The sequence below is a fragment of the Eupeodes corollae genome, chromosome 3 (assembly GCF_945859685.1).
Source record: "Eupeodes corollae chromosome 3, idEupCoro1.1, whole genome shotgun sequence".
Lineage (NCBI taxonomy): Eukaryota > Metazoa > Arthropoda > Insecta > Diptera > Syrphidae > Eupeodes > Eupeodes corollae.
In genome coordinates, this window is record NC_079149.1 from 116,733,593 (window position 1) to 116,750,912 (window position 17,320).

The following is a 17,320-nucleotide window of genomic DNA, read 5'->3' on the forward strand; positions in this document are numbered from 1 at the left end:
AAATTAGATTTTTCTCAAAATTGTACTGAATTTTGACAACAATATTTTTTAAAAGATAAAAGTAGTTGAAAGCCAATATATCAATTTTTTGAAAAGATATTTGAAACGCAAATCAATTTTTACTATTTTTGAGTAATTATTTTAATTTTTTTAGTTTTTTTGTAAAAACTTTCAATTAGATTTTTCAATATTTTTTAAAAGATAAAAGTAGTTTAAATATAATATCTCAAAGTTTTGCAAATATATTTGAGTTGAAAATCAATTTTTAATTACATTGAGTAATTTTTATTAAGTTTTTATTTTTTACCAACTTTTGTTTAATTTTCTTTTTAAATTTTTCTCAAAAGTTTACCGAATGTTGAAAACAATATTTGCTATAAGATAAAATAAGTTTAAAGCCATAATCTAAAGTTTTAGAAAATATACTTGAGTCGAAATTCAATTTTTACCAACTTCGAGTAATGTTATTTTAGGTTTTTATTTTTTATAAACAAAACTGTAGATTCGATTTTTTTCAAAACTTTATCAGATGTTAAAAACGGTTTTATTCATTGCATAAAATTGTTTTGGATATACATTTTTTTTATTCATAGAATTTTCGAGGTGAAAAATTTGTTTTCAGTTTTTTTGATTTATAATAAAAACCGTTAAGTAGATTTGTTTCCAAAATTGTAATGGTTTGTTATCACGTTACAATTTATTTAGAGCTAACTAAATTATTTACCTTTGGTACACCTATATATATTATATATGTATATTAGGGTGATTCAAAAAAAAAAATTTTCTTGCAAACAAGCTTAAAAGTTTAAATTCAATGTAAAAAGATGCCAGTTAAAAGTTAAACCCTTAATATTAATATTAAGACTGTCCGCATCACGTTTTTCTATTTCCCGTAAGAATAATATGGAAAAATTATTCTCTGCACTTTTTGAATTTTATTGCTAGTCTGTCATGTATTATAAAAAAGAGACTTTTCCTTATTTTTGTAGAGAATCGAACGCTGTACAAAAAAGGTCTCTAATAATTTTTTGATAAACCTAATAGTTTACAAGTTATTTAAGGCCAAAGTTAAATTTATCGAAAATTTTAAGGTTTTTGATGCATTCCAGCAATTTTGATGGTTTTATTGGAACAAATCACTCAAAAAATTCATGTTTATTTTAAATTTAGTTACTTAGACAATCATTGCTAATAATTCTCGGTAGTTATCCAAAGAAAAATCGAATAGTCTAAAGATTTATTATAAATTTTGTGTATGAAAATACAAATTATGTTAAATTGTTTATCTGTTCATCCAATAGTCTGTAAATGCTCATTTAAATTCCCAAAATTAAAGCTGAAAAATTAATTCATTATTGATTGACCGATCAGAAAGAAATTTTTTTACGTTTCGTCGGTAACATAGTTAGTTAACACCTCGTTAGTTAACACGCGCGACCATTCTTTGTCAAATCAGCAAAACAGCATACAATCATAAGCTCCCACGATTGGTGGGTATCGTATTACGGACAACGGTGCATTAAGGTGAATGCACGAATACTAGGTCAAGGTCGCTGACAAAGCATATCAATGATGCACGCCGTTAGGTGTAATGTTAGGGAATAAGTTTAAAGTGCGTTATAAATAGAGTTGTGAATAAAATAGTTTAGTTTGTTGATACTGGGAAAAATTTATTTATGTTTTTCTCCGTGTATTGTTTTGTTGAAGTATTTTCATAAAATATTGATAGTTATTTGGTTAATTTGACTTTTAATCTTATTTTTGTTTAATAAGAGCAATCCATTAACCATGGATTATTTAAGTGGTGTTATTGGTAACAATGTAATTGAACATTTTGATGGACGTAAGCTTCCTTCCGTACAAGAGGTTATGTCAGTATATCTTTATCATAAGAAAAATTTAAAAGCACAACGGAGAGAATGTCTTTTGATTACTATTAATAAAGTGAAAGAAAAGTGGTCACAAGCAGGAATTCCAACGTGTGGAACAGAATATGCAATAAAAAACCTTTCTGGCCTCTTAGATCAAGTGAAAAACTTACAAAAAAGTTCCAAGCGTAGACGGTCAAAGACACAGAAGCAGAAAGAGTCAATTTTTGGTCATAAATTAAAAAATTTATTCGACATTGCTCAATTCAATGTCGAAAAATTTATCAATGACGATCAAAAATTATTTTTGGCCAAAGATCAAAAAGTCGATTCGGATTAATCGATAATGCTTCAAAACCGGAAGAAATCGATGAAGATGTGATTGTTGATTGTGCTGGTACGTTTATAACATTTTTGATAGCTATTTCAAATTGAAATGATTATTTGGTAAATTTGAATTAATATTTATATTTTTAGATGTAGGTGAGGTTGAAAGTAATATGCTTTTAACCTCACAACAATCTGGATTATTCAATCTGATTTATCAGCGACCACGTCTAGTCAAACATCAATTCCAGAATCTGACTTTCAAATGCCGGCGAGCCAACTTACGAAGATTGACATAATGACGCCTGAACTTGCTGGAGCACTTGATCGAGGAAAAATTAGTAATCGGAACGCTCTTTTTGTATTGGCTGCTGCGTATAAGAGCGTAGGGATTGATATTTCCACCCTCAATCTTAGTTATAGTACACTTTATCGAGGCCGTAATAAGTTTCGTACGAACATCGTTGAAGATTTGAAAAACGAATTTCGCACAGACGACCGTTATGTTGTGCATTGGGACGGTAAAGTTCTGTGCGATATTTCTGAAAAAAAATCTGTAGATCGCATTGCGATTCTTCTATCGGTTAATGGAGTTGATCAGCTTCTTGGAGTTCCAAAAGCTGACAGTGGAACAGCACATCAACCGGCTTCAGCTGTTATTTCAACTTTAAATAAAATGGAATGTAGCTCCATACGTAAAAGCAATGTGTTTTGACACGCCAGCTGTCAACACTGGTAAAGTTTATGCAAATAATAAATTACTCTAAAATTTTTATATTTAATCTTATTTGTTGATTTAAATTTTTTCTCCACTTGTAGGTATTCACAAAGGCACATGTGTTTTGATTGAAAAAGAGTTGAAAAGGAAGTTAGTATGGCTTCCATGCCGCCATCACGTAATGGAAATTATTTTGCGAGGAGTCTTTGAAATATACTGGAGTACGACATCTGGTCCTAATGTACCGATATTTGGTCGTTTCAAAAATTCTTGGGACAAACTCGATCAGTCAAAGTACAAAAATGGGATGGAAGATGAAGCTGTCGCGGATATCTTAACGAATGAACGTGCCGAAACTGTCACATTTATTAACAATTGCTTACAGGTGAAAATTATTGACGAAACTTATTCATTCAACATAAGTAATTTATTGAATTTAATTTCAGATATCTCAACCACGAGACGATTATCGAGAATTGTTACTATTATCACTAGCTTTTCTTAACAGCTGGTCAGGAGAGACATTCATTTTTAAGCGTCCTGGTGCCATACATCATGCGCGGTGGATGGCAAAAGCCATCTACAGCTTGAAAATTTTTATGTTTCGAGATCAATTTCATCTTTCACTACGCGAAACAAATACTTTACGACAAGTTTGTATATTTGTGATTGTATTTTACTTGAAAATGTGGTATACGGCGACATCTGCTATTCTGGCACCAAATAATGATTTGGAATTGTTAAAAAAATTGATTACTTATGATCGTGTTGATGCAGCAATTTCACAAAAAGCGTGTGCTAAAATGAGTGAGCACTTGTGGTACTTAAATGAAGAATTAGCTGTTATCTCTTTATTTGATTCCAATGTTTCGATTGAAATAAAAAGAAAGATGATTGAGAAAATTAATTCTCGATCAGCTTCTACAACAATGGATCAGCGGTATCGAGTACTCGAAAATGAGCACGAATCATTTTTACAAAAAGATTTAAGTGATTTTGTATCAAAACAATCATTGGAGTTGTTTAAAAAATTTGATTTACCAAGCGATTTTTTAGAAAAGGATATTTTAATTTGGTCTAGTGACGAAAATTACATCGAATGTGCTGAATATTTTAAAGCATTAAAAGTAACAAATGATGTAGCAGAAAGAGGAGTTGCATTAATCGAAGAATACAACAACTACCTTACCAAAGATGAAAATCAACTACAGTATTTGTTACAGGTAGTTCGAGAACATCGACAACGCTATCCAGATTGTTTAAAAAAAAGTCTTCAATAGCAATATTAATTTATATTACATTAGACTAAGTAATTTTAAAAATAATTCTTGAAAAAGTGAATAAATTTTTCTATTCAAACAAACCCATTGTTAGTTAATATATTCCTTCTGTGAGTATTACAAATGATTAAACAAAATCTTTTGTGTTTAGATTAAACAAAAAAGATGGACTATGATTTCGAAGCTAATCGATGCTAAAAATAATTTCAAAAGTTTCACTAGTCGCATTATTGCAAAAAATTATTAGCAATGATTGTCTAAGTAACTAAATTTAAAATAAACATGAATTTTTTGAGTGATTTGTTCCAATAAAACCATCAAAATTGCTGGAATGCATCAAAAACCTTAAAATTTTCGATAAATTTAACTTTGGCCTTAAATAACTTGTAAACTATTAGGTTTATCAAAAAATTATTAGAGACCTTTTTTGTACAGCGTTCGATTCTCTACAAAAATAAGGAAAAGTCTCTTTTTTATAATACATGACAGACTAGCAATAAAATTCAAAAAGTGCAGAGAATAATTTTTCCATATTATTCTTACGGGAAATAGAAAAACGCGATGCGGACAGTCTTAATATTAATATTAAGGGCTCAACTTTTAACTGGCATTTTTTTTACATTGAATTTGAACTTTTAAGCTTGTTTGCAAAAAAAAAAAAAAAATGTTTTGAATCACCCTAATGTATATATATGGAAGATTATACAAAAGTTGGGTTACTCGATGTCATCAGCCAATATATACAAAGTCTTATAATATTTTACTGAGATTACAATTTATTTTAAAACAATGGAAAGAACTTTATTTGGTCACTCAATTGTAGTTATTCATTTTGAAAACAAGTTATTAAAAAAAACACAAATAGTTCTTAAAACGTCAGTCCTTTGGCATATCACAACCCTGAAAACCAACAAATACGTAGCTGTCTTAAAAATTATCATTGATTTTAGAAAACTTATCAATTGAGATCAATCTGTGATTTTTAATGCAGTGTTCTCCACTTTAAAAAAAAATAAGATATTTTGTGTTCAGTTTCAATTATCAGTCCGTTGTGTTATTTAAATTTAAAATTCGTGCGAAATGTCGCCGACTCAACGTCAAATTTCACTTTAAATTTTAATGTTGGTAATAAAGTTAGTTACGGGTCGCACAATTTGACGGCCACCATCATTGTACCAGAGTTTGGATTATGTTTTGTTGTCTATACCCGTGCTAAGCCAGTCAACATGTCAGTCCTATGGCGAGTCGTTAGTTTTTTTTTTTAATCTAAAGTTTATTTTTATGTATTCATATTATTCTTTGATTTGTTAAAATGTAGTTTGTTGATACTCGAAATTACAAAAAACAACATTAGTTTTGGTTATAATCTTAAATCTCGTCTTTTTCGTCAGTCCTATGGCGTCAGTCCAGTGTTAGGTATATAGTTATTGTTCTTTATTTAATGATCATTAGTACTTTTAAGATGAATATTTTTAGATTTTGTTCATATTGTTTGTTGATTACATAGAAATATTTGGTAAAACTATGTGAAAGTTGTAAAAGATAGTTGAATAACTTCATGTTAAATGTCAAAAATCTGTTTTAAAAACTGATATGGTATTTTCTTATAGTATTACGTATTAATAATTAATTTTAATTGTTACTTAGTGATTTTACGTTATCATTAATAAATCCTAAGAGATTTTTACTAATTTGTAAAAAATTTCAATATAATACTTTCAAAACTGTTAATACTCGTCAGTCCCCTGGCAGTCAAATTCTGAAATATCATACAATGTATTCAAAAAAGTGACTGGAATAAGATTAGCTATCATATACACCCAAATTTGTAGAAGTTGAATTTAATAACTATCGTAAAAAAAATATCCTAAAAAGTTTCCCAACTTTTGTATAATCACCCATGGTAAAAAAATCACCCACGAAATTTTCTTGAGAGTCCTTTCTACATTATTATCTGTATAACAAAATTTAAAGGCTTTATTCATTCGTTTTTAAGGCCTATTAATGCAATTAAGTACGGCACATTGGAAAAATATTATTTGTTTAAGCCTGTGATCTCGGTGATTACTTCACATCACCCCCACGTGAAATCTCATGCAAAAAAAACTAATTTTTAATCGCAGAGTTAAATCTTTTGACAGACTTTTTATAATTCAATATTTTGTATAATGTGAAAATGGGCTATCTACATGAAAACACATCGATATCCTTTCATCTTAATTTAAATCCTTGTTTGGCTGGGATCAAACTACAATCATTTAATCAAAAAACAAAGTAAATACATAATGGAAACAGTTTACTCCTGAATCAAAACAAACCAATTCATCTTATTGTGTGATTTGACCCTGTGTAAAAACATCAATGAGATTTTGACATAATCATCATCATCCACACAGAGGGGTGTTAATTTTACAATCAACGTCTTTTGTTTTTATAATTCACTTTTAAAAAGCATAGTTAAATTTCAAACCATAAATTATAAATTCTACCAGAGAGAGAAAGAGATAGAGAGAAAGGAATCTCTTATTTTATTCTGTTTGTGCGGTGTTCATAATGAGGAGACGAAAGCATTTAATGGATTTTTAATTAGATAAGACCCACAGACTTTTTAATTAATTCGTGAAGGGGAAAAACTAACGTCCATCGGAGCTTTATTCCACCGAACAAAAACTCACAAACCCGCACATACATAAACCTACATAATATTATATATAAGGACAAACCACCTGAGACCAAAAGCATAGAACAGATTGTTGATTCTGTGGTTTCATTCCCCCCATCCCTCATTTCCAATTCCCACAAGTGAGCCCTCGCATCCCTGACTAGAAACCCAAAGAATCTCTTCTCTCTAAAGGTGTGTGGAGCTGTAGCCAATCTAGTTTAAAAAACAAAACACAAAAATACCGAGATAATTTAAAAAGCAAAATTTATTAGCAACAAAACAAGAGTAAGGGAGGGCTATACCTACCTATAGCACTTCTTTTTTCTTTTATTTATAGTAGGTTGGTAGATAGGAACCTATTTCTTTCTATTTAACATCAAAATGGAGCAAAGGCACGAAAAACAGACCCATTGCGCCCGCCGCCATCATTCCATGCACGTGATGGCAATTTACACGTATTTACATTTACTTTGCTTAAGGGATCATTTGAATATATATATTTTTTTTTCTCTCTGTTTTAATTGGGTTCTAAATAGGTACAAGTAGGTATATCTTTGTATATACCGTAAGAAGAATATACGTCCTCGTCGTACGCATTGACGTGTATATTTTTTTCTACTATGTTTTTATTCTTTGGACAAAATCCGGACAAACAGAGTTAAGATATACCTATATACGAGTCGGAAAGTCGTTCTTTATAATTTTAAACATGAAAGTTAAAATTCAGGACTTTTCTTCTAGTTCATAAAAGTAATTAAAATAGAAGTTTTTCATCCTTGAAACCTACATCAATTTTATATCACAACCTTACATAAAAAAGTTTAACATTAGCATTCAATTTCCACTTTAAAGTCGGAATGCTATATAAAAAAATAAAGTGAGAATTTTGATTTATTATTTTGACTGCATGAGCTTTCAAACGAATATCCTTCATTAAACCTTAAAAAAAAAACACCCTTAACCCAAAAAGAACAATCGATTTAACTTAAATTTGTTTAAATAAGACCCATCTTCACTTTTAAATTAAATCCAATTAAACTTTAACTCTTGTTTTCAACCCATTTAAAGAATTTTAAGTTTAAAGTTTTCCCTTTAAAAACATGAAAGTTTTTTGATACGTTCCTAACATGTTCAAGCTCTTATCTATGAACTAATCAATCTCACACTTTATATATGAATAAACATAGGTACACATATAACACAACAACAATTGACTGTTCAAAAGCGCATCCTGCTGGCAAGACTAACTTTGTGTAAAACATACATAATCTATAACTATGTACATATAAAAAAAAATGGTTTCAAAATAAAGAAAAAACAAAGTTAACAGCGTAAAACAACGCAAGTCCCTAATGGGAATACACTTCACATCCGAAATCAGAACATTACCATCGCACAACACAAAATTTTCTGATTCAGTTTTTGCTGCTGTCCCCCATCTCTTCCCCTCGCCACCTCTTTTATGCATGCAGTATAATGTATAACCTAGGACGCGCGTGCAATGAAACAAAACAAAATCCCTAATTTGATAACTCAACTTAAACGAATGCCCTCGAAATGCACAGCACACTCTGGCACTGCATATATACAGTGGAAACGTATTAGCGTATCGCACCAAAGTGAATACATCCGGTCTCTGGATGGACAGTGAAATATTTTACAGCCGAACGCCCTTATACCCCTATATAGGTAGTTATAAACATATATCTACTAAATACACTGATATGTGCTAGTAACGTTACAATCCTACATGTTACTATATGACTGGCAAATGGCCCTCATGCCACTTTAAATGAGAAAAAATTACATCCCCGCCCCCATTTCAAAAGCCTAGAATAACTGCGGGCATGCAAATCAATTCTATGCACTCTCTATACCCTCTCACTGTTTTAAGGGCAACCCACGCAAGGAATAAGGGGTTATATTTTTTACGCGCTAAATTTGAGCCATTAGGTTTTGAATTTAAAAAAATACTCTTTCTCTTTACTCACATGGTGCATAGGGTCCTAGAAAAATGAAAGCATTCAGTGAAACAATACATAAAATATATATGTACCCAAGCCATGCAGCTAACAAACTAAAAAATAAAATCCTTTTTATTGTGTTAGAGAGGAAATATTCGCCGTGTTACTATTGACGCAACAGCGCAAACAAACGCTGCAAAGTGATCACTCATTGAATATACTCTTCTAAACCCCTCTGCCTTCTACCAACCAGGACGAAACTGAATAACGCCCGCTAAAAGCAAAGCAGAAAGAAAGAAAAATAAACGAAAAAACAAAGCAAACGAATGTACCTCTACAGAGGATAGCTCCAAATGGGCGGAATATTGCATTTAATGAAATTCCCCAGGGAATTATTTATTCCCGTTTGGATACAAATAGCCAGCAAGCTCATATTTCACATTGAAAATGGACGCTGGATAGTGCTGGTGCTGGTGCTAGTTCTGGGTTCTGGAGTCCTGACGCTGGTGCTGCGCTGATGGCTGGTTGTGCAACGCTATTTGACTCGGTGGCTCTTTGACTGTGCTGCAAATGCTCTGTGGGCACCTATAACTATTTTAGCCAAATAAAAGAATCTAACACTATGCAGGTTTTGCAATGTGGTAGGTGTGGGTGTGATTTGAATACGTACTGGGTGTAAGTAACAACAATATGGATGGAAAGAAAAATCGAAATACATTATTCTTATGAAAGAGATTTTATTTCAAAGTACTTAAGACTTGATTGACACAGAAAGACTATAGTAAAATCTTCTTCGGTCTAAGAAAAATTAAAATACGAATCCTTATATTGCAAAAGGCAACATCATTTATGTGGCTAGATGTTTTAATATCACTCAATCGATGAGAGAATTTAGGGCTCTTTTTGTGCTCCTAAGTTAGCGAAACTCCAAATTAGTATCTCTATCCGTTACCCCCTAAATTGAGTAGCAAAGTTAAAACTTTCGGAGACTTTCTTAACCAAACAAAATTTTAAATATTTAATGATGGGGTAAGTTAGGGCTCATTTTAAGCTAGTTAAGTTCTTATCCCGGTTTAATTGAAAAATCGCTTCCCCCTAAAAATTAATTTCAAAAGTGCAAACATTTTTGTATTGCATTACCCTGACGAAATTTGAACAATTTTAAAATTTGAAACTCAAAATAAAATGTCTGTGCCCGACGTTTTGAAAAAAAATACCATTCCATTAAAGATAAGAAAGTCTCCAAAAATTTCAACTTTGTGACGTGATTAAGGGGGTAAGGGCTTAAGATACCAAATTGGGTTTGACTAACTTAGGATCGTTTTTTTTGAAATTATGAATTTAAAGGTATGGTGTTTGCAGCTTGACATCAAGCTGGGAACACCACAAGTTTGAGGAGGAAGGGATTTTTAAACCAAATCGGGATTAGAACAATAAATAAGCACAAAATGAGCCCTAAATGTCTGCATCGTTTGAATTTCGAAATTCGATTGTGGTGTTTCTTTTTTTCTTTTCTTGTTTTTTTCTTATTTTTGCTTTAAAAATATTGAAAATGCAGACAAAATTGCAGTGTTTCAAAAATGTAAATTTTGAAATTGTGTATACAATTTTAGCATAAAGTTTGTATCCATTTGAATATTGTCCATTGGTATTAAAAATTAAAAATAATATTATGAAACTTTGCACTTAGATCGTAAGTTATAGAAAAACAGTTAAAAGGATTAGTTTTAAATTTTCTGATCAAAATTTACGAAAAGACCACAGAGCACGTTTTTTTGTCATCTTTACTCTTTATTTTAAGAAATTATCCAACAATATAATTTTTTTTAAACACGGTATAATAAGTTCTGTATTAATAATTTCTAAACATACAAAATACAACGAAGAATAAAATGAAACAAATCTACCTATTTATTTTTGTTCATAACATGAGAAACAATCATTTTAAAGTGGCTCAGAACTTCTTTAAATGGAATTTTAAGACTTAAAGAGAAAATGTGTATTTATTTTGAAGCCAATGACTTTTTAAAAGTAAAGTAAATAAATTATTAGTTTAATTTAAAAAAGTACGTATATACCCAAGTGTACTACTGTTATTTGTGTGGTTTTTGGAACTGATATACATTGTTTTAAAATAATGGTTATTAAAATATTATAAAAAAAAAAAACATTTACATAAAACACCAGAAATATTAAGGCTATAATTCACATTTTACAGGTAATATAATATAAGGTGATCTTTTAAAAGCTAAAAGACAGTTGTTCAAGAAAACATAAAATTTAAAAGAATGTATGAAATCTTTATTTGAATCCATAGTACGGTCCGTATAAATTAATGTTTGTAGATTATTTCATGCGTCCAATTTCGAGATACTCTTTCCAAAATGTCGGCGGTATCTCACGAATAAATGCTTCAATGTTGTCTTGCAATGCGTAAATTGAAGCGGGCTTGTCTGTATAGACATGAGCTTTAACATAGCCCCACAAAAAATGGTCTAAAGGCGTTAATTCGCACGATCTAGGCGGCCAATTGACCGGTCCCGAACGTGAAATAAAATGTTCACCGAAGACGCCTCTCAATAAGTAGATTGTTGCGCGTGCTTATCGTTCGCAGTTACCTTACTATTCACATCATCTTTGAAGAAGTAAGGTCCAATGATGCCACCAGCCTATAAACCAGACCAAACTGTGACTTTTTCTAAACGCATTGTTAGCTCTTGCAACGCTTTTGGCTGATTTTCATTAAAAAATCGACAACTCTGCTTATTTACGTACCATTGAGCCAAAAATGAGCTTCTTCGCTGAACACAATTTTTTGTTAAAAAGTGCGCGATGAACTTTCTTAACAGAGCACGCAATTTGATAAAGAAATTTAATAATTTTCAAGCGTTGCTCATTTGTAAGACAATTCATGGTTAAATTATAGACCAACCTGAAGATATTTGAGAGTGAAACAAAACGTGCGTCAGCTGTTTAAACCGGTGTTACCACAAAGTTGTTCTTCAATGATAAAGTTTTTATTATAGAAAGAATTTTAATCTTTGGAAGATCGTTAATTATTTACATACTACAGTTGTCTCTATGCATTTAAATAAAGTAACAGTAACAACTGTCGAAACTGTAATCGACTTTTACAACATTAGCAACTAACTAAGATATAATGTCGTCAACTAAATACACAATTCCAATAGTATAGTTAGGTTTTCAAATTTGTCATATATATTTTAAGCGGTTTGTAACAAGGAAAAGACTTATGTTTAAAAACATGGAAGCTTTTGATGTTTGAAATTTTTAATCAACTTACGAGAAAAGCATTTCAGCTTTTATTTGAAACTTTTAATTTATGAATTTGTTCAATTTCTACGCACTGGTTATGATAATAAGGCTCTTTACTTCTTAATATATACTCTAAAAAATAAATGAATTAGGTGGCACAACATTCCGTTCTGAACTAAGTCCTAGTGATTTACAACTCTCAACAATTCCCCTGTGAGAGTAATGTTACAGTTTTTAAGCCGAAACCGAACGGCTAAGTGGAGAAAGCACTTTTCATGACAAGATTAAGTCTTGGAGGATTTCTTTAGGTGGTAGCCGCAGGTATTGAACCCAGGACCTCTTACTTCCAAGCTATACGAATACTACTTAATTGAAGAAGCGCATAACGGGCATTAAAAATATTATTGCTTTTGCATTCTTTCCACACACACTGTCCAACCACAACGTGTCGTCTCTCTTCCAATACAACATTCACTTTGTCCCGCTTTTACCATCAACCTAAGTTTTTATATTTTTTATACTGTTTTTTGTTCTAATTTTTCGTGCATTTTAGGTCAGGATCCAGCGGATAAAGTAATTTATTCGCATATGAGTTGGAATTTAATCCTTTGTACACACAAGCAGCACCATCCCCATCACGATGATGATGATGATGACGATGTTTTTGCTGCCTTTACCTACATTCATGCATACATACATATGTATCTAAAAAACCAGTGCAAATTCCAGCGAGTCCTGTAAAATAAAAATTTATAGCTAAAATTTAGAATCAATGAACTGCGCACTTTGGATTTGCATTTCATGCATTCTGATGCAGTGTATAACCCCAAGTTTCCTTCCGAGCTGGTATACGCGAGTGCTATACTAACTACTGCTGGAATATAAAGGATATATTCTATACTGTCACGATTCCACTGTGCGGTATAATTTTTGTTTTCATTTCAGTCAGTTCTGTTCAGTGGAGTTATTATTGTTGTTGTTTTTGTTTCTAAAGCTTTGCTCAGTGAAAAAAAAATGTTGTTTAAGGCTTAAAGGACGCGCTATGCTATCCTGCTATATATTTCTAGTTGGTATAATCGAATACCGAATGGAAAAAAATTGTAACACGGTGAATCTGCCCCCAGGAACACAATCATACATATGGAAAAAATTTCAAGCTTCTTCTTTGACGATGATGGCATATAAGCACAAGCATAAGCAAAAGCAAGCAAGGACGAAGGAGCAACAAAGAATAATTGTAGGTATAACACCAATCTCTCGTACTCAAGGATTATATGGGACAAGGTTTCAATTAGGCGAGAAAAGTGTTGCAATTTGTTCGCAACGGAAGTTTGTTTTGTAGAAGCAGAAAGTATAGTGTACCTACAGGAGTAGAGGTATAGGTTGTAGCTAAGCTAGAAGGAATAGAAGCAAAAAAAAGGATATGTGTGTGGATCACCGGATGGGTAGCTACTTCGCAACAGGAAATGGTGGGAATTCTGTTATTTTTATTTTGCTTTTATTCTAGCACCCCAACTCATTCGTTTTAACACACATCATTCTGCGACCCCCTCTCTTTCCACTGCTATAGATACACGCAGTGAATTGTGCGTCTTTGTGAAATAGTATTGTGAGCTATATAGGAGTTGGAGAGAGCAAGAGTAGGTACATTAGAATGTACTAACGGCTTAATTAATCCCAAGCTGCCAGCTCCTGGGTAGATGAACCATTCTGTGTTCCTAATTGGAAATATGAGTTTATTTAATTAAGTCGCCCAGGCAAGGCAAAGCATCCTAAAGGATAAAAGCATCAGTACCTATACCTACTACAGTAGTCTTTGCTATGATGTCGTTTTTGCTTTTGTTTTTGTTGTTTTTGTATTTAGTGTTTTGTAGTTGAAAGCGACATCAACAAGGTTGCTTTCTGCTTTTGCCTCTTGCTATACTTTTGGTTTTGCTTTTGCTTTTAGCCCCATAATGTTACAACACGACAATACTATGTGAATGGATGGAAGTTGAGATTTGAGAATCATTAGGTGGATGAGGCCGAATGGAATAAATTTGCAATGAGGCTCAGCTCTGTTTTTGTCAAGACTTTTCTTTCCACATCTATATAAGTAGAAACCTAGAATGTTTGTTATTGGAGGGGGATGCAGGGATAAGGTAATATTAGGAATAGTTGTGGATTATTTTAATTGCACAACCAGCTGGAATATGTTGCAAATTAAAAGGCAAATAGCTTGGGTTGTTGTAATTTGAAGAAACTATATCTTACTTATGGGAGTAATATTATACTTTGTACTACGTATTGTGCCTACACTGTACAGAGAGGATATACTATTGGTACATATAAGAATTAAAATGGGAAACATTTGAATGCATTAAACAGGAAGTGAAAGATACATTAAGGATAATAATGCCAGTTTGTGTAAATATATTATTTTGAGAAGGATTTCAATATAATTTTAGTATGTACAAGAATTATTATATGATATTGTTTATATGATTGAAGAATATTGTGTAATTTGAATGATTGAAATTTTTGTTATATTTTCTGCTATTAGACAAAAATAAACTCTCGGTTATTAAAACACATAGAAGTGATCAATTGTTTAATTTAATTCAAATTATTAAACTGAAATATGCGAAGGTAACTAAGTATATTGATTGAATTTCGATGAAAATATAAAACTTAAACTAATCATAAATAAGTGAAATTACACCAAGGAAAATGACCTTAATTTTGTAAAATAATTCCAACTTCTGAACATTATTTTTCTTAAACAATTAAAAAGGAAAGCTATGAGAAGATAGCCGGAAAACAAAATAAGAAAAGAGGGTGGGATGCGACCCACACTGATAACTTCAAATCCCGTCTGTCGATTTGTCCTGCTTAAGAGTTTGTCTATATGTAATGAAAAAACGAACTGTTGGATTTTTATATAAAAATTACTGAAAAACGAAAACAATATTTTCTGTGATATAAAATAAGTTTGAAGCCAATATTGTTAATTTTTGAAAAGCTATTTGAGTCGAAAATCAATTTTTACCAACTTTAATACATTGTTTTTTTGGTTTTATTTTTTGTTAAAAAATAGTCAATTAAATTTTTCTCAAAATGTGTCCTAATGTTAAAAACAATATTTCGTATAAGTAAAAATTAGTTAAAAGCTATTATCTTAAATTTTTGAAAAGATATTTGAGTCGCAACGCAATTTTTGTCAATTCGAATTTTTTAAAAATTTTACCAAATGTTGAAAACAATATTTCCTATAAGAAAAAATTAGCAAGAAGATATTATCTCTAAGTTTTTTAAAGATATTTGAATCGAAAATCATTTTTTACCAACTTTTGTTAATTTTTTTTCGGTTTTAAATTTTTTGTAAGAAAACTGTCAATTCGATTTTTTTCAAACTTTAACTAAATGTTGACAACAAGATTTTTTGAAAGATAAAAGTAAATTAAAGCCAATATTTCAAAGTTTTGAAAAGATATTTGAGTCGAAAATCAATTTCTACCAACTTTTATACATTTTACATTTTTTTTTAGGTTTTTATTTTTTGTAAGAAAACTGTGAATTCGATTTTTCTCAACATTTTTAAGAATGTTGAGAACAATATTCCTTATAAGATAAAATAAGTTTGAAGCTTAAATTTTAAGTTTTTGAAAAGATATTTGAATCAATATTCAATTTTTACAAACTTTGAGTAATGTTTTTTTTAGATTTTTATTTTTTATAAAAAAAAACTGTGCATTCGATTTCACACAAAATTTTATCAGATGTCAAAAACATTATTCTTCGTTGCACAAAATTGTTTTAGATATGAAATCATATTTCAGTCGTAAAATTTTGGAGGTGACAATTTTTTTTTTCAGTTTTATTGATTTATAAAAAAACCATTATATTAATTTTTCAAAAAATATACTTGTTTGGTATTCCGTTACAATATATTATATAAAATTTTGATAAAAAAAACCACCCACGCAATTTTCTTGAGAGCCCTTTCTGCATTTTTCTGCCTTATTATCTGTATAACAAAATTTATTTGAAGTTGATATCTCTTTTGGTTCTTGAGCTATAAAGGACGAAAAAAACGTCACGAACGTAAGGACGTACGGACGTACGAACGTACGAACACACGCACGCACAGACATCTTTCTAAAAATCTTTTATTTCGACTCTAGGGACCTTGAAACGTCGAGAAATGTCAAAATTTTCAATTTGACAAATCGGACCCATTACAATAACTTCCTATGGGAAGTTAAAAAAGGCTGACATGCGACCCACACTGATTACTTTTCATTCATGTCATGTCGATGTTTATTAAAGTTTTACAAAATATTAATAACAACATTTTTGGAGAAATTTAAAAAATAAATTAAATCAATGTTTGATTTTAATACAAAATCATATGATAAAATAAATGTATTTTCATTATATTATGTGTTTAAGTCAAAAATCAATTCTTACCAATTTTTAGTACCATTCTAAAAAATATTTTGTTTTTTATAAACAAAAACGCCAATTATATTAAAAAAAACAACAACTATATTTTTATAGAGTGAAATATTTTTGACGTCAATAAATCGACAAATTGAACCGATCACAATAACTTACTATGGGAAGTTAAAAATACGAGAATTTTGCTTCGTGGCTTGACTATGACTCTCTTTAAAAAAATTTAAATGACCCTAGAGCTCAAGGTAAACTTTGATACAAATACACCTACATAATTCAAAGGAAAACCCCAATTTTTAGTGTGGATTTTGATATTGTCATGGCAGTCCATATTTCTGTTGGGAAAATGAAGCATGAATCAATGCAACTTTAAATTCAGAGAAATTATTCGAGTGCATGGGAAACTCCAGTGGTAGATTTACCCTTAAGATTTTTTGAAGTCAAAGTATTTTGTGAATAAGCCAAACTAAAGTGGCAACCAAATCCGTCCTCACCTACCTTGCTTTCCAGTCAGTATTACATTACGTTACATTAAATGCTGGTAACTATATATGCTTCAAACCACAACACCGTTTTAGCACATGATTATCTTTAAATTCAATACAAAAAAAATGTAAGCAAATGAGAAAATATACATATTTACCGCATCAAACAGATCCCATAATAATGAAGCCAAGTAGCTATTTAAATGTTTTCTTATTTCGGTTCCTACTTACAACTCTTTTAATAGAGTCATCACTCAAGCTAGATATAGTGTTTGTGTCATTTCAACTTCAAAACACTTCCAT

General features: G+C 30.8%; 1 protein-coding gene across 1 annotated transcript; it reads left to right on the forward strand.

Moving 5' to 3' along the window:
* The first annotated feature begins 1,032 nt into the window (after positions 1–1,032).
* Positions 1,033–4,599, forward strand: LOC129951216 (uncharacterized). Its single transcript, XM_056063256.1, has 2 exons — positions 1,033–3,298; positions 3,360–4,599. The coding sequence occupies exons 1-2, from the start codon at positions 3,095–3,097 to the stop codon at positions 4,191–4,193; spliced, it is 1,038 nt and encodes a 345-aa protein (XP_055919231.1). The 5' UTR covers positions 1,033–3,094; the 3' UTR covers positions 4,194–4,599.
* Positions 4,600–17,320: the final 12,721 nt, after the last annotated feature.

Excerpts from the sequence above, each read along its gene's own strand:
- LOC129951216 (XM_056063256.1), top strand. The coding sequence starts at position 3,095 with ATGGAAATTATTTTGCGAGGAGTCTTTGAAATATACTGGAGTACGACA. Across the intron at positions 3,299-3,359 it reads TTATTAACAATTGCTTACAG|ATATCTCAACCACGAGACGA; the intron begins GTGAAAATTATT and ends ATTTAATTTCAG.